This window comes from Artemia sp. Qi Xiang Cuo, chromosome 13 (assembly GCF_049724085.1).
Source record: "Artemia sp. Qi Xiang Cuo chromosome 13, ASM4972408v1, whole genome shotgun sequence".
Taxonomy (NCBI): domain Eukaryota; kingdom Metazoa; phylum Arthropoda; class Branchiopoda; order Anostraca; family Artemiidae; genus Artemia; species Artemia sp. Qi Xiang Cuo.
This window is the reverse complement of record NC_142806.1, coordinates 62,792,906-62,816,420: the sequence shown is the minus strand read 5'-3', so window position 1 is coordinate 62,816,420 and position 23,515 is coordinate 62,792,906. Positions and strand designations below refer to the sequence as shown.

Below are 23,515 nucleotides of genomic sequence, written 5' to 3'. Positions count from 1 at the left end.
GTCATTCATATATCAGCTGTCAGCTACTCTGTATTTTCCGCTTGCTAATGTAAAAAAGTAAACTAAGAACCGGCTCTTAAAATACCAATAACAAGCTTAAAATTATAATAATAACCTTAAAATAAATGAATAATAAGCTTATTTACATTAGCTTAAAATAAATAAGGTGACAATAATTAAATAATAATAAAAGAAAATCAGCTTAATTAATAAGCTTAAAATAATGAGGCTTCTGATCATTCAGAATCATGGTGGTCATTCCCTTGAGGCTTTAGCTAGACTTGATTTAACGAGTCGCATCCATTCGACTCCTTTTCTATCAATTTTGCACACTATTGCACAATTTTGCACAATATTGCACAATATTGTTCAAGATATGTGTAATAAACGAGTTGTGTATTTTGCGTTATTGCAAGTACATATTATTATTGTTTTGCCTTTTGTTTGCTTTTTTTGTTTTGTTATATATTTGTTGTTTAATTGTTCATTATTGTTTTATTTATTATTTTTGGTGTAGAAGGTTGGTGCTACTCATATTTTGATGTTTTATTTTATATTTGTTCATATTGTTCATATTCATATTGTTCATATTTTATATTTGAGGTTAAAATAAGAGGTTCATTTGCAGCTAGGTATCTATCCTCACGTTCGATTTTTTTTTTCCTTTGCTTTGGTAATTTTGTCAGAAGCAATATTCCTTTGTTGGTTTTTCTTTTCTTTGCAGCTTTTCTTTTCTTTTCTTTGTTTTCTTTTTCTGTGTTTTTCTTTTCTGTTTTAGTTCAAGAATCATTAAATTCTTTTTATCTATGTTGCGATTCGGGCATAATACAAGTGTCTTACGTCATACTGCTCCTTCACGAGTTCGACAACGTTTGAGGAGTCTTGATCCAGTTTACCAGCGAATGCACCTTCAACTTGATTGCTCAGCTGTTCGTATACAGGAAGTTGGTCTGCAGTTACAGCAAAAATCAAATTTATGGAATTCTCCTTTACCTGAAAATTAGCCTTCGCCTGAATCCCTGTTTCAAATAACAAACAACAATGATTAAATCGCTCTTGCCGCATATTTTGGCAGCGGAGAAAAATGCATTCCACTGAATTGAATTTATTGAATACCCCGTCGAATTAACAAAAATAATGACAAAGCAAAACAACAGATAGAAAAAACTTAAGAAAATCACCAAACAGAACAAAATAAAAGAATCAAGAAATAAACCAACGCTACACATAAACAATACACTAATAAAACAAATCAACCGGTTACTGTTTGAGTAAATAATGCCACTGGTGGTTATGAACGGTTGAGTTATGATTTCGAATTTGCTTTTGAACCGTTACATATGGTTCTGTGACCTTGTAGTGTCTAATCAATTTTGTATTTCGAGTGCATGGGTGAAGGCGAAGTAGGTACTTGGCAAACTTGAAATATTCAGACCTAATTTTATTTAGCCTCCCTAGTTATGGGAGGCTATTTGGTTATGATAGAAAGGTTGAGATAGCTAGGATACGTTTTGCGGATGAAGGATGTCAGATTGTCAAAGATCGTCTTTCGGCCATCTATATAGGCTAAACGAAAATCCAGGTCCATCCCCCTACCCAATGGAGAGGTAGTAAGAAAGGATTAAAAGGAAATTGGAAGTTCTTGGGAGGGTGTAAACAGGGAAGGTTTGACTAGATTGGGACGCAGTAGGAGCGTGCAAATTTGTGCATCTGTGAGATTTAGTAGTGATTGTAGTAATGACTGAGATTAATCAATTTCTAAAATTTTGGATAAAAATTTCGTCTTTTTGAAATGACAATAAATACTTCAAAAACGGCAAGCAAGGACGAAATTCGTTTTTTTTTTTGGGGGGGGGGGAGGGGATATTAAAAAATGTCGGGGAAGGGATGTGACAATAATTAAATAAAACATTTTTATTTGATAGTTTGGACAAGAAGTGCCCACAAATTCAAGAAAATTTACGATTTCAAGGGAGCACATGCCCCAAAAGCATGCGTTGCTTTTCTTACGGCCCTGCTTCAAAATTTAAAAGGCACAGGGTTATTGATAACAAGTTAAAAACTTTCAAACTTCTTCCAAGTTCATGGCTCAACACAGGCTCAACAAGTGAATCTTTTACCAATCAATTTAAACTTGTGACAACTCGAAGCGTATTTATTTACAAAGTCTGCAATTTACAAAGATCGCTAACAGCATGTGTTTTAGTAAGCTCCTTGCGGCTTTTCTTCGACACCACCAGTAAAAGCTTTCTAAGCTTTTTTTGCTTGAAAACGAACTGTACTTTTGGGAGAAAATTGACATACTACCATTTTCCAGCGTGAAAAAAAAAACGATCTAGATAGGTCACGACTTTAGGAAAATTCGGTTCCTCCTTCAGTTCTTTTAATATTCTGAAAAAATCGTTATCTGACTGAAATTAGAGACTCTTGAAGGTTGAAAGCCTTAATCATAAGGAGGAGTTTAGAAACACAATCTATTTCTTCACAAATAAGTTGATCCCCAGCTTTAACAAAAGGGCATTCCCCTATAATACCTGTGAAGCCTTGGATTCTTAATTGCTTCGCATTAAATGTTACGCAATAACGCAGAAAATTGCAATAATAATTCGTATACTAGGAGACCGAGCTTTGCTCGATGAAAATTGTTTATTTAATTAAATTATCAATTTAATTAATAAGATAATTGTTCATTTTCCTGTTTGAAAACGACGGGTCATGACCTTGGGAAAAGTCCTTAACAACCTTAACTGATTTAGGGGAAAAAACTTTTCATATAAACGACGTCACAATTACCCAGTCGTCGAACACCCTAATTGTTTTACTTTCTACAGCAAATAAAAAAAATGATATTAAAGTTCTTTGCGAAAGAGGATTAAACAAAAACCGTTATTCTAATCACACCTTGATCCTTTTTATTTAACTCCTTCTAAGCTCCTTCTTTTTTATTTACCTCCTTGGTACTTTATTTAACCCCTTAAACTTTATTTTATCCTTATATATTTCACTCCTTTTTTGTTCTCAAATTCGTGCCTCATCCCCAACAAAGAAAAAAAACTATGCTTTTGTGGATGCCACGAGTACAGCTTATTCAGCCTAACAGTAAAAAAAGATTCTACTAACATAATGGACTAAGGATTAGAAAGTGCGTCGATCCCTTACTCTTTAGGATGCAGAGGGTACATAAAACCTCTAAAAAAAACTCTGTGTATCTCCTTTTTCTTACCCTGTTCGACGAAAACATTTACAATGCGACCCCCCCCCCCCAGCAGATCCTTAAGATGTCTGCAATGTGTCATTTACTTCATAATGTTATGTTTATATATCCAACTGGATGACCATATGTCAAATAAAAAGTTGTATGAGAAGTTTGGTTCGATCCAACTTTAAGAAAAATTAAATTACACCTGATTGGTTATTTTGAAATTTGCAATTTGAAATTTGAAATTTGGTTATTTTGCAAGTAAAAAAAAAGGAAAAAATGAGTCAGATTTCTTAAGGCCAATATGCTACACAGCGAGTGTAGCATAGTTGTCGATTCTGGATATCAAATTATTAACAAACAAAAAGCGTTATCCAATTTTTCAACAGTTTTTACTGTTATTGTCAAAATACTGAACGTTTCGTTTAGAAAAACAAACAAATGTCAACAAGCTAGCAAATAATCTATAAACTAGAGACCGGAAATCCAGAAATATTATTCTTCAACTATTTGTGGACCCAGAAGCAAGAACGTTACAATCATAGGCTTACCTCAGGAAAAAAAAAACAATATTTAAGTGCGAAACATTAAGTGCAACATGAAATATCAACTGTTTCCTTTCAAAGTATTCATTGGTTCCAGAATATTTATTGTTTATCGTTGGTTCATAGCAATGACTCAGTATCATCATGATACTGATACTCAGAGGAAGATACTGATGCTCAGATGCAGATCAGGTGATGATATTGATGCTCAGATGAAGATAATGATTCTCAGATGAAGATCGGATGAATTTAACTGATACTCAGATGAAGATCAGATGAAGCTACTGATACTCAGATGAAGATCAGATGCAGATACTTATACTCAGATGAATATACTGACACTCAGATGAAGAAACTAATACTCAGGTGAAGATCAGATGAAGATATTGATACTCAGAGGAAGATACTGATGCTCAGATGCAGATCAGGTGATGATACTGATGCTCAGATGAAGATAATGATTCTCAGATGAAGATTGGATGAATTTAAATGATACTCAGATGAAGATCAGATGAAGCTACTGATACTCAGATAAAGATCAGATGCAGATACTTATACTCAGATGAATATACTGAAACTCAGATGAAGATACTAATACTCAGGTGAATATCAGATGAAGATATTGCTACTCAGATGAAAATACTGATACTCAGATGAAAACACTGATACTCACGTGAAGAGCAGATGAAAATACTGACTCTCGGATGAAGATATTAATAATCAGATGAAGATATTTGACACTCAGAATAGGCATGCAATCTTTTTCTTCATATTTTTTTTTTTTTTTTTACTTAAAAAAAATTCTAGAAGCTATTGGTTACGAGAAGAAAGTTTAGATTTTTCAACTAATATTTTGGAAATTTTAGGACGCTGAAGTCGTATTACCCTTTCAGAGTTCACAGGGACTAAAGAGTCAGAGTCGAATAAAGAGTCGAAAGGCACTGAGCATACAAACTTGAGGAACATTCTTAATCTATATTAATCATATTAATCAGTTCATATTAATCATATTAATTATATTAATATTGATCATAAGACTATATTAATAATAATAAGACTATAGACTATAATAATAAGACTATAATAATAATAAGAATATAATAATAATAATATAATAATATAATACAATAATATAATAAATAATATAAATATAATATAAGAATAATAATAAGACTATAATAATAATAAGACTATAAAAATAATAGGACTATATTAATCATATTAATCATAGTTCATATTAATCAGACCAAAAAAATAAATAAATAAAAGGGAAACAACGACTTTTGATAAAAGTGCAAAACAATGAAAAAAGTGGAGAACACTTTTTTTGTAGTTATGATCGAGTGAAGTTGTTTTATATTCTCGGAAATGTTCAACGGATAATTCTTAACTGTAAAATAAAACATAAAAAACAAAACGAAAAGGTTGAAACCCAAAATTAGAAACTTCAAGATAATTCGAAGTTATCTACAACCAAATTCAAAGCCTTTAGTTTTAAATAAAGCTCGAGAAAAGTAAAATTCGTAGAAACTAGATATAGCCAAAAACTTATTAGGGATCGTCACACAAACTAGAAACGCAAGGACAGCACGGTCTGAAGGGAAGCGCTTCGGAGCGAAACATATCTTTAATGAAAGGCATAAAAGAGTAAAGGGGGTCCTGTAAATTACAAATAAATAGATGGAAAATCGTCAAAGCCATGAAATTTCAGTCCTTTGTCCCCAAATACATTTCTGATACAAACACTTATTCGATTTTTTTCAGAAATAATCTTATTAGCCTACCTTTTGGTTGATTTGAGATACTGAAGGATAATCCTGGATAGTAGAGTGAGTGTATTGACCGTTTTCTAAATGACATCTCCCGTCATTTGGTTTGACAATGCCACCCAACTGAAAACAAACAAAGTGTTAAGCTTTGAAGCTGGCATGATTATTTTTTTTTAATTAGCAATAACCATAGCCAGAGTGTATTTTCGTAAAAAGAGACTATAACCCCCCCCCTTGGATACGGCCTTGAATCTTGCCCAGGATATTAAAATTTAAAATAAATTTCCTCTTCAAAATTATATTCAGCCAGATGTTGTTCCTCCATACAAGCAAATGCCTCCTTAGGTGCTTTATTTCCTAAATTATACCTTTAAAATCAAAGACACTTCAATATCTAATCCTTGATGCTTGCTTTTGATGCGTGAAACCCTGACTACACTTAATACCAGAGTTCGATCTCAGCTGCATCAGCCTACCGCAGGGTCTGTTAGCTGATTCCGGCGGTGAGGTTTCGTGAAAGCACCACCCTAATAAACCAAACAAGAAGAAGTAGAAAAATCGAATTGAGAGCAATTAGAATCGAATAAATTCTTTAAGTGTTGAAAATTCTAGCACAATAAAACTATACAAAAATTAAATAGCCTACAATTATTTAATACCATGAAATTAAAAATTAAACTAAGTAGTATTTATTTGAATATAAAAGGAATAGAGTCGAATACAAGTCTTATTAAGAGAACTTTAGGTGTTGATTCGTTAAAAGTACAAAGCAGAGTGAAAATGAAATGCAATTTTATTATTTTGTTTTATGTAATTTTATTATTAATTTTATTATATGGTTACAACCGTAAATATCTTAAAAATTCAACAAAAATAAGGAAATTAATGTTCTAATGAAGAAGACCTCCACATTCAGTTATGCGATAGCAGAGGCCAGATTTAAAAAAAAAGCTTAGAAATAACCAAAAAAAAATCTAAAAACATACGACACCAATAAACTAAGAAGGCGTAGCTCTTTTTTGAAAGTAGGCCTATAGTTGTCTTTGGGAATAAACCGATGATTAATATCTGATTTTTTTTAATGAAAAACATTGACAAATCTAACTGAATACTTTTCAATATTTCACTTTCAATTTTCAATTTTCGCTACTTTACGAGTCAACACCGACTAAAATGTGATTCTGCCAAAAATACTTCATATTTTTAAACAGCTGAAAAAGTATGTTAAAAAGCCACGGTTTTCAGGTATAAATAGACCTAAGATCTAAGACGAGGGCCGAACGGAGGAGGGGGGGATTAATTATTTGATGTCTTTGGTACTTTTTTCAACAACAAAATACCCGAAAATAAATATCATAAACAGCTATATATAACTGTGAATATCAGTTAGATGCAACCAGCCAAAAGATAACCTGAAAATTATGACGTGATGCAACATTTACTATAGAGCAGATAGTACCTACTTTCCCAGAGAGTTGAGATTGGATCAGTCAGTTGGTTTTTGAATGCTCACAAGAGAATATGGCTTTTTAGTTGTTAGTTTTACCTAAAGGCAATTAACTATATCTCATTGAGTAATATTACCTTCATAGGTTTTCACCAGCGTGAAAGTTTTGTTTAATTTATTTATTTGTTTATGAATGTGGATTAATAAACTTATGAACATTTTAGAGAATACATACAATCAGAGGGCTTCATTGAAAAATTGTTATACATAATTCAGTAAAAGTAACATATTTTGCTTTACGGCTTGTCGATCGTGTTGGAACTTTCTGGAAAACTGTTTATTTTTATGGAGGGAGAGAGGTAAGGTGACTTAAAATTTTGGTTGAGGGTGTACAATATATTTCTCCTGTTCTCACAAAATAGTATAGCTACGGTTCAACTTGCAACCCTTTCTTATATATCAGAAATCAACCCACTCCCCTACCGCAATAAAAAAAAACCCACGGCGGGACTCGAACCCACAATCCCCTGCTTAGGAGGCAGATGCCTTATCCATTAGGCCACGCGGGCTTACAAGAAGTGACAAGCAAAATTTAAAACTGATATAATTATAAAGGGGTTGAGCGTACCTTTCCATCTCCAGCATAATGGAAGCCAGCATCTGTCGAAAATACTAAAAGTCGTCTGGCTCTGTCTCTCCATGCAATTTGTTCTTTACATACAACAGCTTGCATTATTGCGTCAAAGCCACCTTCCGGTGCATCCAAATTCCCGGATACTGCCGCTCGCTTCACTTGGTTCTATACAAAATAATAATGTGGATCATGAAAACATTAAGATTTGACGATAAATGTTCAGTAGATTCTATATTTCAAAGCAACGATAAAGTATAGCTATTCGTCATTCACATCCTTATCACTATTATTATCATCCAATTGCTACCTATAATTATAACCCTTAGTATTAACCACAATATGAAATAACACAAGTTTCTAAAAGCTGTTTTCTATTTTGCTTCTACTTTTGAAAATATTAAAAAAAATTGGAGACAATGGGATATTATACAATCAAAATTACACAAAACCTTCTTAACCCTTATTCAGGGCCGTACCCAGAGGGGGGGGTTAGGGGGTTTGAACCCCCCCCCCCCCCGCCTCCGAAATGTTTGTCTGACTCGTAAAAACGTAGCAAAAATGGATATAAACAAATAGTGTAGGCGTTTTTTGAGTTTTTTTGTGTTAATTCCCCCCCCCCTGAAATTTTCTTTAGTAAAGCCCCCTCCGAAAAAAAAATCCTGGGTACGGCCTTGCCCTTATTTGATGTCAGTCAAAAAACATACAAAACTAGCTAAGAAACAAAGAGGAAACACATTTTTAATGGTATTTAAGCATTAGATGGTCACTTTTATATATTGTGCAAGGAAACCAGACACGAAAAACCCGCCAGACGGGTTAACTGCAAGAGACCGCTATAGAGTAATGCAATGCAAAGCGAGGTTTGCATTGCGTTTACGATATTTAAAATGCTGTTTTTAGGGTTTAGGGGGGGAAGGTACCTAGGTTAGGTTACGTATTTAATATATACTATGCTTTACCCCTCACCCCCCCCCTAATGTACAAATATATAGCCTATATTTGCTTATAAACCATTATATATTCATCCTATTTTAGTTCATTAGCATTAACAAAACTTGACTTCTTTAGCAGTATATAGAAGTGACCATCTAATGCTTAAGTACCTTTTTAATTATACCCTGTGGTTCTTTTACACCCCCCCCCCATTGCTTTGCTATGTTAGTATTTTTAAATATCAAAAATCGAAAATTTCAACTGCTGCTGAAAATCAATATAACCGTTATATCTACTGCTTCTTTTTCTATTCTTTTCCGTATTCATTATATTAAGTCTCTTTAGAACATCTTCTTCGATGTCTTCTAATGAGGTATTCCCACGGCGTCAATGAAGTTAATAGAGCTGTCCTTAAATTTAATAAACCGTTTTCCTCGCATAACTTTGATGACTTTATTGCTGTCGGAAAATAGTTGAACTTTATTTAACTTTTTCAAGAAGATCTGCCAATAGCAGATGACTTGTGGAAAAGATCAAATAAACCTAATTTACACTAATTTGTGTAAATAAACACAAATTTGTGTAAATAAACACAAATTAGTGTCTACATATATAATAGCGTATACTTGCTTAAATATTTTGCTTGGTAAAAAAAACAAGGGTTGGACAAAGAAATATTTTCACCTAAGCCTTACTTATGAAAAGGAAAAAATGCTAAAAAGAGGGTTTTCTCAGCTCCACGTCTGATCATTTCAGTTATTTTCTACGAAAAATTGCTATTAAGTCAAAAAGGTGAAATTCTTGTGTGAGTGGGACAAACTTTATGGTTCGCAGTTTTCATGAAAAACTTAATTAACTTAATTGACAGCGTGGGAGCCCCACATAGGAGTCTTCTTAGAATTTAGAAGATTTTCCCAAAATTCTGATAGATCAAATAAATGCAAATTCAAGCCAGAATTTTCAGACTTTTCATGAATCGGTGTATTTGGACCAGACATACGATCCCTTTCCTGCCCTTGTGTGGTTATGATCGAATTTGAAGTTCAATCAAATACCAAAGGGGTTGTGCAGTTACAACATTTAAATACAACCCGAAAATATAGTTTAAGGAAAGGGCAATGTATAGGTTGCCACCTTCATTTGTAAGCCATAAGCAGACACAGGGAAAAATATCACACGGAGTCAAATTCTGGTTCTCGCTGATCCTGGCTATTATCATAAGATATAATACTATAACATTAATATCATTCTTATTCAAGAATAAAGTATTATTTGTCAATAAATATATTATATTAATGTGTATTGTCCAATTTTGTAAAATATTGCTTTACACTTGCTTTGAAATTATTTTGATGTTTTAAATTTCACAGTATCTAGAATACTAAGTTAGATATTTTTTCTTTCAATTGGACACTCATTTAGTTTTGTTTTCTGGTTATGTTAATCGGCCATACCGAATTTTTGGCAAACCTGCATTTATCCTTTTAATTTGTCATAAACTGTTCTATTATTTCCTACCTGCAAGAAGAATAAAATGATAAACAACTAATACAAACAAAATTCTGTCAATTGGATTGAAAATATAGTGTTGTCAACGAATCTCCAGTAAAGGCCAGGGGCAAGTCATTTAAACGAGCAAAACTGTCGACTCTAAGAGCTTTCTGTCCAAAAACCCCCCTCCAGCTATCTTGAATTCTTGTCCATGGCCACTAATTCAAGATAAGGTAAATGCCACTGAAGTATCACAAAACTTGAAATATTTGTAAATGGTATCAAGGTACACTCTTTGTTACATTTAGTATGAAAAATGAGCATATAATACAATACAAATAAAAATGGCACGCATTTAATAAAGCTGAGTAATACCTGGTATCGAGGGTGCGTATAACTGACCCAAGTTCACCTAAACTCATCTAACTGAACTCTCGTTCAACTAGGCCCGCGTTCAACTGAGCCACCGTTTAACTCAACCCCCGGTGCAAATACCAGGTGAATGGCGCGCTGGATTTTGAATCCTTAGTCCGAAGGGGGCGTGGGTTCTATTCCTGTTGTCGCCAGTTATTTGGCTTGGGACGGGGGTCAGTGGCGTGACGGTAAACTCAGCCAGAGTCGACCCAGCTCTAAATGGGTATCTGGAGAAATCTGGGGAAGGTAAACAGGAAGGGTTTGCGAAAGCACAGGATGGCTGGGCCCATTCCTCTCATTGCACTTCCTGGCTGAAGGGCCATGAAACGGAGATCAGTACCACCGGTTCAGACTTTAAGAAGTCTGGTGCCGTTCCCCTTATTGGTTTTATTACCTTTTACTCCTTGCAACTCAACACCCATTTAACTAATACTGCTACCGTCTTACTACGTCATACACCCGTCGTACTGCTTTTCTGGCCACCCTCGGCCAAGTGCATGCTCAACTTCAAATGTCAAAACTATGTTAGCAAGGAGCGTACAATTCCAATATCTCCTTCAACAAACAAAAAATTTTTTTGTTATGTCCGGTGAGAGACAAGGGGGAAGAGTATTTGCTTATTATGCTTCTTAAAGTAATTTGAAAATATTATGAAAAAATTCGTTCTGTCACTGGATAACCGAAGAATAATACTGCCTGTTCTATGCCATATAATAAAGTCTTTTAATCTAGAGAGTTAAGTCCTTCGAAATTAAGGAGCCAAGATTTACTTCTTGAAAAAGCTATACGCCTCCCTATAGGCTATAGTAAAACGAACCCACGTTAATCAGCTACAAGCTGCAATTTTTTAGATTTTCCAGATTAAAATACTGTTTTCGCAAAAAGTTTCATGATGTTATTTTCGCCATCTCATAAAATTACAAAAATGTTCATAAAAACAATGAGATCGAAAAGGAGGCGTCTAGAAGACCCTTCAAAACCGCTCATAAGTACAGTACACAAGACATCGAAACGGCAGATCAAACTCAAGACAATAAATAGAACCAAAGTTTACAAAATAATTACAATTAGGACTAAAACATAGCCTATTTAAGAGAATTAGCAGGTTAAACAGTCCCAAGAAAGCCTGGAAACTCTGGGCATAGCCATTCCAACCTGTCTATCCCAACGCCTTCTCCCTCAAGGATTGGTGGTACTTGAGGTAAGCAGCCAACGCACTGACACGGCCTTCAGTTGTGTTAGCCTCATGTTGCTTTTTGGTGCTATGGGATGTTAGTAGTAGTAGTAGTAATTTTGAAAAAACAAATTACCGAAGTTTCCTCGAATTTCTACAGATATCCTTGGGAGTAAGTTAGAAGCCTTACACACGGACACCATTTGAGGAGGGCAATGTAGAAAATGGGTGTTGTTTTCCTAGGGGTGACACTGCAGGGACTTTTCAAATTGGGAGGTAATGTTTCAAAAAGGGACTGAATAAAAATAAATTTTTATTCAGTCCTCGTTGAGCACACTTAGGATAACCTGCATTATAGCATGCGGCCCGGCAATGTAGAGGGTTTTAAAATACATAAATATGAAATTTTCGATTTGGCTCTCAACAGATGTACGGGCGGTCTTAAGATCCCATACAGATGTATGGGAGGGACCCTCCCAGTAACAAGGATCGGCCGCAGTCACTTTTTGTCACTTTTTTGGGACCTGTCACTTTTTGTCACTATTTCTGTCATTTTGTCACTAAAGAGTGAAAGAGTGAGGCACATGATGGATACCTGAGGTCTTGGGAGTAAGTTAACCAGTTTAACCACCAGATTTTATGCATCTAATAGACCAGCACTTGGAGGAATCCACAGATGCCTTCAAAGAAGAGCGGACTCAAGGAGCGGGCTCAAGATAGATCTTCAATGCCCGTAACTGCTATGTGAAGCACAGATGTGCTATGTCTCAGCTATGTGAATCCACTAAGAGGCGGGTGTTTTAATGCCAATCTTGAGCCTTGGGAAAACTATGTATCCCTTTCTAGACTTGGGTATTAGCAAATTATATCAGAACTTGACAGGGAGCCGAGCCAGTGGTTTGTTTCATACGATAGTTGTCAAAATATAGTGGCTTAAAAAATACTCAAGCAAATTATTAGGCGTGAAGATTAACAATTTTCTAATTCTGGGATGAACTAGCAAGAAATGTCAGAACATTAAGAGCATCACCGACGACAGTTCTCAATTGAACTAAGCTTTCGTGTATTGTTGTATCAAGAGCCGTATCGAAGTTGAGAATTGTATCGAACAAAATACGTATCGAACGACTTCGAAAAAAGACGTTCGATACGAAATACGTAAATACGATACGTATCGAACGAAAAACCGATGAGGCCGATATTTATCAATATGAAACTTCGCAAAGCACTTACTAACTTCGTTACGGTAAAATATAGTTCATTTTATAATGTTAAACTAGTTTGGGCTATAATCATTCTGAACGAATACGAAACAAAACTTTTAGTTATATTACAAATTTAACTCCGTTTTCTATTAACGTCTGTCCCAATAGGCGCCCTGCTAGTCTCGGAAGAGTAAAGAAGTTAATTCTCAATTTCTTTCAGACACACTCTAGATACAATAACTATTAGTGGTAGTAGTAGTAGTAACATCAATATCTTAATTCGTGAAGATCAAGGTAGAAGGGGATATTAACGTAGCAAAAGCGCATGCAATAGCATAAGTTCAAAAAGCGTGCCAAGCAATCAAAATAACTTACAGCAAACCGATATGTGTCAAGACTAAGCGGCATCACATTATGATACCCGTAGGGGGCAGCACAACCAGGACAGGGCTCTCTCAAACTATAGAAAAAGAAAATAGAAAAAGAGAAGGTAACCATAAAAAGATTTAAAATGATCCAAAAAAGATTTGAAAGTTGAGTCAAGGCAAGTTTTCACTCTCATTATGAAGAAGAGATGAAAAAAGGAGAACTTGTCTTCGGAAAAGGTTTTCATTCAACCTCTTTACCAAGATGCTCAAGTTAAATAGGTAAGCAGTTCAGAATCCAATTTGACCAAGTCCCTTTATTCAGTGGACGAATCATTTGTTTTAAAATTCGTCCCGGACTTTTGAAGTGTTTGCTTAGATGCTGGAAAATGTTCTTAAATGTATTATGGCAAAGAGTATATTCTACACTTAGAATATTATCTCTTGCACGTTGTATCTATATATTTTCTTTTCCATTTTCTGGTTCTAATTCTTATTTGAAAGGAATATCTTATTTTTGTGGCTGTATAAATTGTGTCAGTCAAGTCCATCAAGGAGTTTGACATTATTTCTCAAAAATAAATAAAAAGACAGACTTGACCGCATTATTTACTGAACGTTTGGCTATCGATCAATAATTATAATACTTAAGTACTATTTGGAGTAACTCAACCAGCTTTGATTGATAAATCTTTCATTCAGCATACCATCTTCAACACTTATAGAAAACTTCTTTGATGCATCTCTGGCAACACTGTCTCCCAATCGACAAACTTTCATTTGACTGAATCGAGGCTGATTTTACAGATTGAAAATGAGCTTATATGTTAGATAAACAGGGGCGTCGTTTGGGGATGGCAAGGGGGGGGCAGTTGCCTCCCTCCCAATTATGTGGAGAGAAAAAAATATTATACATCCCATGCCCTTTGACTATCCAGATATGGACCCCTCTTGCCCCCCCCCCAAACAAAATGCTGGAGATTCACCCCTGTAGATAAGCTTAACCTTATCGCATTTTTATTGCGTCATGGCATCATCAATTACTTGATGAAATGCTGCTACTCTTGGCAATTCAATGACTAATGCCAGCATGATTGGTTAGCTCACATATTGGGCAAGGATTCTCCAAAAATAACGTTTCTTGACAAGGTAAAAAAAGAAAAATGACTTTACCTTGGCATTTTCATTAATTATTATATTTGTCCTCAGCAACGCTTTTTGTTATAATTCCCATCATAGGCTACAGGCGAAACCATCCATCACCTACCAAACTTTAGATCAGCAAACAAGGCCCCCCCAACCCCTGCACCGTCTACCGGTATATGATTTTTACCAGGCATAGTTCGCAAAATCCTGCCATAGTTGTTTTTGTTTTTTTGCAATATTTATAGGAGGATTTACGTTTAAATTTTAAATCTTCGTTAAGATAGAGATCAGCAAACTTTAATTAAAATCACAGCCCTATTGGCACGTAATATTCACCGTCTTTACTAATACTACTACCACTCATAAACTACTGTTGAGATATTCATATTGTTTTTGATATTAAAATCGAAATTTTACCACCAATTTTGAATATACAAAATCATTTGACTCGTCCTATTTTATCTTCAATCACAAAAATAAATACAAAATTTGTATAGCCCTGTTCCTACCAGGCAGTTCTACCAAAAAGGTGAGGATCATCAGAAAGAATAGCCAACAAAAATGCACCTCAGATGTATAATAAGACAAGCCTAAAAATATGAAATCTTTGATAAATACCCCTACTTTTTTTAGGTTGGGCGGGGCAGCCGCCGATATTATGAAACTAACTATGTCATGAAACTAGCAATTGACCTTATATGAGACTGACCAGGCGCAAATTCTTACATTCGTTCATTCTAATGCTACATCATCAAATCTCATGGATAACTCTAGATAAATAGGTTCAGTGGTTTTTATACCAAAGGGTGAAAAAAAAGGATCAGCAAGAAAATGAAGAAGTTACTTATGACCAAGAAATATAAAGAAGCGTGACGAAACGAATTAAATATATATATATATATATATATATATATATATATATATATATATATATATATATATATATATATATATATATATATATATATATATATATATATATATATATATATATAATGATTCAAAAGACTCCCATAGTGTGCATGCGTATTGACTACTCCAAAACATAACCAGTGGCAAACACCAATCCCCTGAGCAGCTGGCAAAATGCCAATAACTTACTGAAAATCCTGATGCATCTTCTGTTAAAGGCATGTGATTCTTGTAACCATAAGGTGCTTTACAGCCATCGCAAGGTTCTTCCAACCTTTCAACGGGGTGAAAACATAATCATTATATACTTAGTAACAACTTTTGATCAAAATTCTCTTACCCTTTAAGGGGAGAAAGCTGTTCAAGACGCTTGGTTATCTCTTCAATGTAAAAGAAATTTTTTTGTTAACAGCAAAAGGTTTATTAGAGGACTTAAATTGTGGTTTCGCCTAACTCAAGAGACTAATGGCAATCAATCAGCAATATTCGCTTTTTATTTCTTATAATCTGTCTATTATTTTTTATAAAAAGAATCTTTTAGTTTTGTTCAAGAAAACAATATTTACAAGCTTAATAAAATTGATATAAGCTTGTGAAGACTTTTAAGCCGACCAATTTTTTAACACAGTTTATGTTGAATTTTTCTCAATTAAAGACTCTTATCATTCCTTTTTTGCTGTAACCTCTAGCAATCGATTTGAAGTTAGGGACCCCTCAAATTGAAGACGGGGTGGTTCAATTTTCAGGTCAGCGTTTCAATTAACAGGCACTGTGCCTTGTGTATGATACAACTAAGCATGGATAAACATGCCGCTATTCAAGAACCAGTTAAAATTTATCAAGGAATTAAGCAAGTTCTATCAAAGAGATTGAGCACCTTTTCAAAACATGGGGGGAAAGCGCCATTCGTTCAAAATAAGTCGGGTCCAATAAAAAATCAAGGACTTTTTTGTTTAGCTTATTTCCTTTTTGTTGTTAAATCAATTTTCAATTTAACAGCTATAAATTCATTTGTATTCTAAATACAATTACTTTCTAAACAGACCATTTATTACAAAAATACAAATATATTCGTGACTGAAAACTGAGCCGCCATCCGACTGAAATTGATCAAGATTTAACTCAACACACCAAGTTATACAAAATACAGGTACAAGTGGTATTTTTTCCATTAATACAACGTAATACTAAAAAGTATTAATATCTTTTACTTAAAATTAAACTAACGAAATGGATTATATAAATGAATTTTATCTAAAAGATCCGACACATACACATACTACGACACACACTCGCGACACATAATTAACTGTTATTGTACTGAGAGAGGGCATGACAACCAATTCACAAAGGAGTCAAAAATTGAAAAAAAGGTTAATTATTGCATTATTTAGATTTTGTAAATGAGTTATATGGAATTAATGAATGAATTTTGTTTAAATAAAGGTGACATTGTCAGTTCCTATTGTTGTAACCAAGGGTATGACAAATTTACCCACAAAGCACCCAAAAATGAATTATTCATTACTCCTATCAAAAGGAATGAAATGAATTTTCGATGAATGAATGAATGAATTTGGAATGAAATGAAAGAAATGAAATGAGTTTACAAAATAAATGATACAATTTTACTTAAATAACGGCGTCACATACCCGGTACTGCGCTGACATAGGGCATAACAACTTTACACACAAAGGAGTCATAAATAAAAAATTATTTATTGCTCTAATTTAGATGAATGAAATAAATGAATAAACTTTATTTAAATAATACTAACCCATGCTTAGTTAATACTGTGCTGACACGTGCCATCAGAACTTATAAAAAAAAGTAAAAAATGAAAAGTTTTTATTACTTGAATGAGTGAAATAAATTAAGGAATTTCAACCAATTATTTATTCTCTGATTTAGATGAATGAAATGAAATGTATGAAAATAATGAGTAAACTTGATTTAAATAATACCAACTCATACTTAATTAGTACTGTGCTGACATACGGCATCACAACTTCATCCAAAAAAAGCCAAAAATGAAAAGAGTTTTTATTATTTGAATGAATGAAATAAATTAAGTAATTTGATTTAAATAACTGCGTCACATACCCGATACTGTGTTGACATAGGGCATAACAACTTTATCCACAAAGGAGTCGTAAATAAAAACAATTATTTATTGCTCTAATTTAGGTGAATGAAATAAATTGTATGAAATGAATGAAATAAATTGTATGAAATGAATGAATAAACGTTATTTAAATGATACCAACTCACACTTAGTTAGTACAGTGCTGACACACCGCATCCCAACTTTATCTAAAAAAAAGCAAAAAATGAAAAGTTTTTAATACATGAATGAATGAAATAAATTGAGGGATTTTATTTAAATAGCAGCGTCACATACCCGATACTGTGCTGACATAGGACATAACAACTTTATCCATAAAGGAATCATAAATATAAACAATGACTTATTGCTCTAATTTAGATGAATGAAATGAATTGTATAAAACGAATGAATAAACGTTATTTAAATAATACCAACTCATACTTAGTTAGTACAAAGCTGACACACGGCATCACAACTTTATATAAAAAAAAGCCAAAAATTAAAAGTTTTTATTACTTGAATGAATGAAATAAATTAAGTAATTTTTATTTAAACAACAGCGGCACATACCCGATACTGTGCTGACATAGGACACAACAACTTTATCAATAAAGGAATCATAACTATAAACAATGACTTATTGCTCTAATTTATATGAATGAAATGAATTGTTTAAAACGAATGAATAAACGTTATTTAAATAATACCAACTCATACTTAGGTAGTACCAAGCTGGCACACGGCATCACAAATATATATAAAAAAAGCCAAAAATTAAAAGTTTTTATTACTTGAATGAATGAAATAAATTAAGTAATTTTTATTTAAACAACAGCGGCACATACCCGATACTGTGCTGACATAGGACACAACAACTTTATCCATAAAGGAATCATAAATATAAACAATGACTTATTGCTCTAATTTAGATGAATGAAATGAATTGTATAAAACGAATGAATAAACGTTATTTAAATAATACCAACTCATACTTAATTACTACAAAGCTGACACACGGCATCACAACTTTATATAAAAAAAGCCAAAAATTAAAAGTTTTTATTACTTGAATGAATTAAATAAATTAATTAATTTTTATTTAAACAACAGCGGCACATACCCGATACTGTGCTGACATAGGACACCACAACTTTATCCATAAAGGAATCATAAATATAAACAATGACTTCTTGCTCTAATTTATATGAATGAAATGAATTGTATAAAACGAATGAATAAACGTTATTTAAATAATACCAACTCATACTTAGTTAGTACAAAGCTGACATACGGCATCACAACTTTATATAAAAAAAAGCCAAAAATGAATAGTTTTTATTACTTGAATGAATGAAATAAATTAAGTAATTTTTATTTAAATAGCAGCGTCACATACCCGATACAGTGCTGACATATGACACAACAACTTTATCAATAAATGAATCATAAATATAAACAATGACTTATTGCTCTAATTTATAAGAATGAAATGAATTGTATAAAACGAATTAATAAACGTTATTTAAATAATACCAACTCATACTTAGTTAGTACACAGCTGGCACACGGCATCACAAATTTATCAAAAAAAAAGCCAAAAATGAAAAGAGGTTTTATTACTTGAATGAATGAAATAAATTAAGTAATTTTTATTTAAACAACAGCGGCACATACCCGATACTGTGCTGACATAGGACACAACAACTTTATCCATAAAGGAATCATAAATATAAACAATGACTTATTGCTCTAATTTATATGAATGAAATGAATTGTATAAAACTAATGAATAAACGTTATTTAAATAATACCAACTCATACTTAGTTAGTACAAAGCTGACACACGGCATCACAAATTTATATAAAAAAAGCCAAAAATTAAAAGTTTTTATTACTTGAATGAATGAAATAAATTAAGTAATTTTTATTTAAACAAAAGCGGCACATACCCGATACTGTGCTGACATAGGACACAACAACTTTATCCATAAAGGAATCATAAATATAAACAATGACTTATTGCTCTAATTTATATGAATGAAATGAATTGTATAAAACGAATGAATAAACTTTAGTTAACTAATACCAACTCATACTTAATTAGTACAAAGCTGACATACGGCATCACAACTTTATATAAAAAAAAGCCAAAAATGAAAATTTTTTATTACTTGAATGAATTAAATAAATTAAGTAATTTTTATTTAAACAACAGCGGCACATACCCGATACTGTGCTGACATAGGACACAACAACTTTATCCATAAAGGAATCATAAATATAAACAATGACTTATTGCTCTAATTTAGATGAATGAAATGAATTGTATAAAACGAATGAATAAACGTTATTTAAATAATACCAACTCATACTTAGTTAGTACAAAGCTGACACACGGCATCACAACTTTATATAAAAAAAGCCAAAAATTAAAATTTTTTATTACTTTAATTACTTAAATAAATTAAGTAATTTTTATTTAAACAACAGCGGCACATACCCGATACTGTGCTGACATAGGACACAACAACTTTATCCATAAAGGAATCATAAATATAAACAATGACTTATTGCTCTAATTTAGATGAATGACATGAATTGTATAAAACGAATGAATAAACGTTATTTAAATAATACCAACTCATACTTAGTTAGTACAAAGCTGACACACGGCATCACAACTTTATATAAAAAAAAGCCAAAAATGAAAAGTTTTTATTACTTGAATGAATGAAATAAATTAAGTAATTTTTATTTAAACAACAGCGGCACATACCCGATACTGTGCTGACATAGGACACAACAACTTTATCCATAAAGGAATCATAAATATAAACAATGACTTATTGCTCTAATTTAGATGAATGAAATGAATTGTATAAAACGAATGAATAAACGTTATTTAAATAATACCAACTCATACTTAGTTAGTACAGTGCTGGCACACGGCATCACAAATTTATCAAAAAAAAAAAAAAATGAAAAGAGGTTTTATTACTTGAATGAATGAAATAAATTAAGGAACTTTATATAAATAACAGCGTCACGTGTTCAGCTGGTACTGTGCTAACGTAGTGAACGACAACTTTATCTATAAAGGAACCAAAAAAGCTTATCTATTACTTTTAGGTCAATTAATTAAATAAGCAGCCTGAAATGAATTTTATTTAAATAAAAGCGTCACATACTTAGCTGGTACAGTGCTGACATAGGGCATAACAACTTTATCGACAAAAGAGCCAAAACCAAGACGGAAATTGGAAGTGATGTTCTGCATCCTCTCAGCCAGAAGAAGGCCAAGCTCGGATAATTTATCTTTGTCGTCTTCCATAGACTTGGAAAGATCCATCAAATAATAGAGATCAACTGGATAATCTTCTGCTTGTGCATATTGAAGAAACAGATCATAAGCTTCGTCTAAAAAGTAGAATAGCATAATAAAAATGGAACTTTCCCATTTATTTCTTGTTTGATGATTTGATTCTTACTGATTTTTCTCCGAAAGAAACAAATAATACGCTTCGTTAAAAAAGAAAAATAAACTGCACCCGTCATCAAAAAGTTTCAAAAAGTTTCAAATCAAAAAGTTTCATACTTCAATCAAAAAAGTTTCAATCAAAAAGTTTCAAAAGTTTCAAATGAAACTTTTTGATTCTTATTTATTTAATCGTTAGTGATTTTTCTCCTACAGAGAGATCAAAAGTTTAATCTGGAAAAAACAATTTTATCTTTTTTTAATTTCTTTGAGGTTTTGTTTCATCAAAAAAAAAAAGAGACAGACAGCAATATTCAACAAAAAAAAATGAATTTTATCATGAAAATGACTCTTCTTTCCTTTTTTCACTTGACTCTGATAGATCCTTGTTTTGTTTTTTTAAGAAAGAAAATAACATCTAAATTAAATTTATCATTAAAAAGGTATTTCCATTGATATTTGTTAGAAAAACAAACATATCTAGGAAAAACATTAGAGGAAAAACAAAACATTAGAAAAACATAAAACAGAACAGACATCATCTAAACAAGTAAATTCATCATAAAAGACAATGAAAAGTATATTGTTGACAAACTCTATCTCTTTTAATGGAAAATTCCTAAGTCTTATGTTAAGGATGAACCCTTTTAACGCCGAAGAAAATCTGGGTCAACTGAACCCACATCTACCTTAGCTGGCAGTTCCGGGGTATTTGCTCAAAAATGAAATTGAGGATAGCATCAGGAAACTTTATGCACAATAAAGTTTTCCAAAAATACATCATAATCTAGATATTTAGGGATAAAAGTTCAACCCCTCCTCCCTTTAATCCTGATTCAATCTCCACCTTAACTAAAAAATGTATAGATACGAGTGTAGCTACTTTCTTTCTTCTTTTTTTCCAAAATTGCCCTTTTTCATTATTTATCAGTATTTTTGTACGATAGGGGCAACTAAAGACATTTTTTCTTCGCGTGGATTTGCAACATGAATACGTACCAAACAAGATAGGGAGCTGATATTGGACTTGGAGATTGGACTGGAGATTGGGAGCTAGGGAGATAGGGAGCTGATAAAAAACCATTAATTGGACTTGTCTTTTTATATTCTAGTAAGAGAAAGAAACCGGATAAAAACGAACTGCATATAAACAAGCAACAGAAAAACGAAACGGAAAGCAAATCTAGAAAGTGTGTTGGGTGATAATTTGATTCAACGATATATCGATAACTTTACTTTCGATACTCGATAATCGATACGCCGATTTCGATATTTCAGATCAGGTTTTTACTCAGATTAGCTCTTGGTTTTGCCAAAGCTCAATAACAACAAAAATTGTAATTAGAGAATATTTTGCACATTTATTCTAGACTATGATAAAATATATAAGACACAGGGCGACTATCAAGAACAGTAGCAATCAATATTAATTACGGTAATAATAAGACATAAACAGAGTATTTGTTCCTATTTTAACTGCTTCAAGCACGGGAAAGAAACTATAAATGAACATAAACCTTACGAGGGCTTCTGTACTTGGATTACGCAGACTATTCACTCTTAACCTCACCTTTATTTTGGACGTTTTGTGAGTTTAATATACAAACACGCCTTGAGAATTAATGATGAAAACACCAAATTACTAAGATTAGGAGCAATGGTATATCAAATCATATTTTTTTCGGCGGGGGGGGGGGGGGGTGGGATTTTTCAAAATCTAGGGGAAAGGGGGAATTGGTTATTTTTAAGTTTTCAATTCAACTACAAAAAAATCATGTTCTAATGAAAATATCCGAAAAAACACCCTCACCACCCAATTGGCGCCAGTGCTTAGGAATAAATACTGGTAAAGCGGTTATGTTAGATAACCAGAAAATTGACAATATGAACAGCTTCCACAAAAAAACAACCTTACCACATACTATATTGTGAGGACTGGAGGAAAATGAGTTTGCCCTTTATAGGGCACCAATTGAAATGATCAGGGCGGGACAATTTCAGATTTTGAAAAAAAATTAATATTTTTGTTTTAAAACTTCAAAAAACGTGCCCCTCCCCTCCAAGATTTAAAAGATCAGCATCTTCATAAGAAGTCAAACAAATTTTGGCTCTTCTTCCATTTTTGAGAACCGGCACCACTGGCCCAGTCTCCCAAATGGTAAGCCCCCACCCCCAAAAAAAGAAAGAAAATTTTCCTGAAAGCTCCGACGCTATCACCGAGTTGTGAGACAGACGGTATATTTACCAAACAACACACATAAATTCATCACCATTTAATGAATCCCATTAACAGAAGCGCTACAAAATAATCTTTGGAAGAATTATAATGCATAATTTAAATCCCCGTGAGTAGTATGCTTTTCAAAATTGTAATTTATTTCCATATGGGCTATGTGCATATTTTATTGTCCTTCACCCTTCTAAGATATATATTTAAGGTGGATCCAGCCCATAGATAAATAACATAGGTGCTTAAACTAGCTCTATTCCCTGTATATCAACTACTAGGACTTACAGAGTGCTAGTTGGAGAGTTGGCTAGTCTTTTCTCAGTGACCCAAAACCCTAATAATAATAGATCTAGTTTTGTATTTCGGCATGCTAGGTCTAGTTTTGTATTTAGGCACATGGGTGTTTCGGTTTGGAATAGTCTTCCAGAAAGCACTAGAATGGCTGAGAGTAAATCCTCTTTTAAAAAT

At 33.0% G+C, this 23,515-nt stretch overlaps 1 protein-coding gene and 1 non-coding gene across 2 annotated transcripts in view; both read right to left on the bottom strand.

Annotated features, from left to right (window-relative positions):
• Window positions 1-23,515, bottom strand: part of LOC148945530 (integrin beta-PS-like) — a 72,892-nt gene that overhangs the window by 27,634 nt on the left and 21,743 nt on the right. Inside the window, exons 5-9 of the mRNA XM_089099072.1 lie at window positions 20,531-20,759; window positions 13,187-13,271; window positions 7,589-7,759; window positions 5,529-5,636; window positions 841-993 (exon numbers count right to left, since the gene is read on the bottom strand). Of these exons, the coding sequence (XP_088955198.1) occupies window positions 841-993; window positions 5,529-5,636; window positions 7,589-7,759; window positions 13,187-13,271; window positions 20,531-20,759 (746 nt within the window). The remainder of the gene's footprint in view (window positions 1-840; window positions 994-5,528; window positions 5,637-7,588; window positions 7,760-13,186; window positions 13,272-20,530; window positions 20,760-23,515) is intronic.
• TRNAR-CCU (transfer RNA arginine (anticodon CCU)) lies at window positions 7,457-7,529 on the bottom strand. Its single transcript has one exon. It is a non-coding gene; the product is annotated as a tRNA-Arg (tRNA).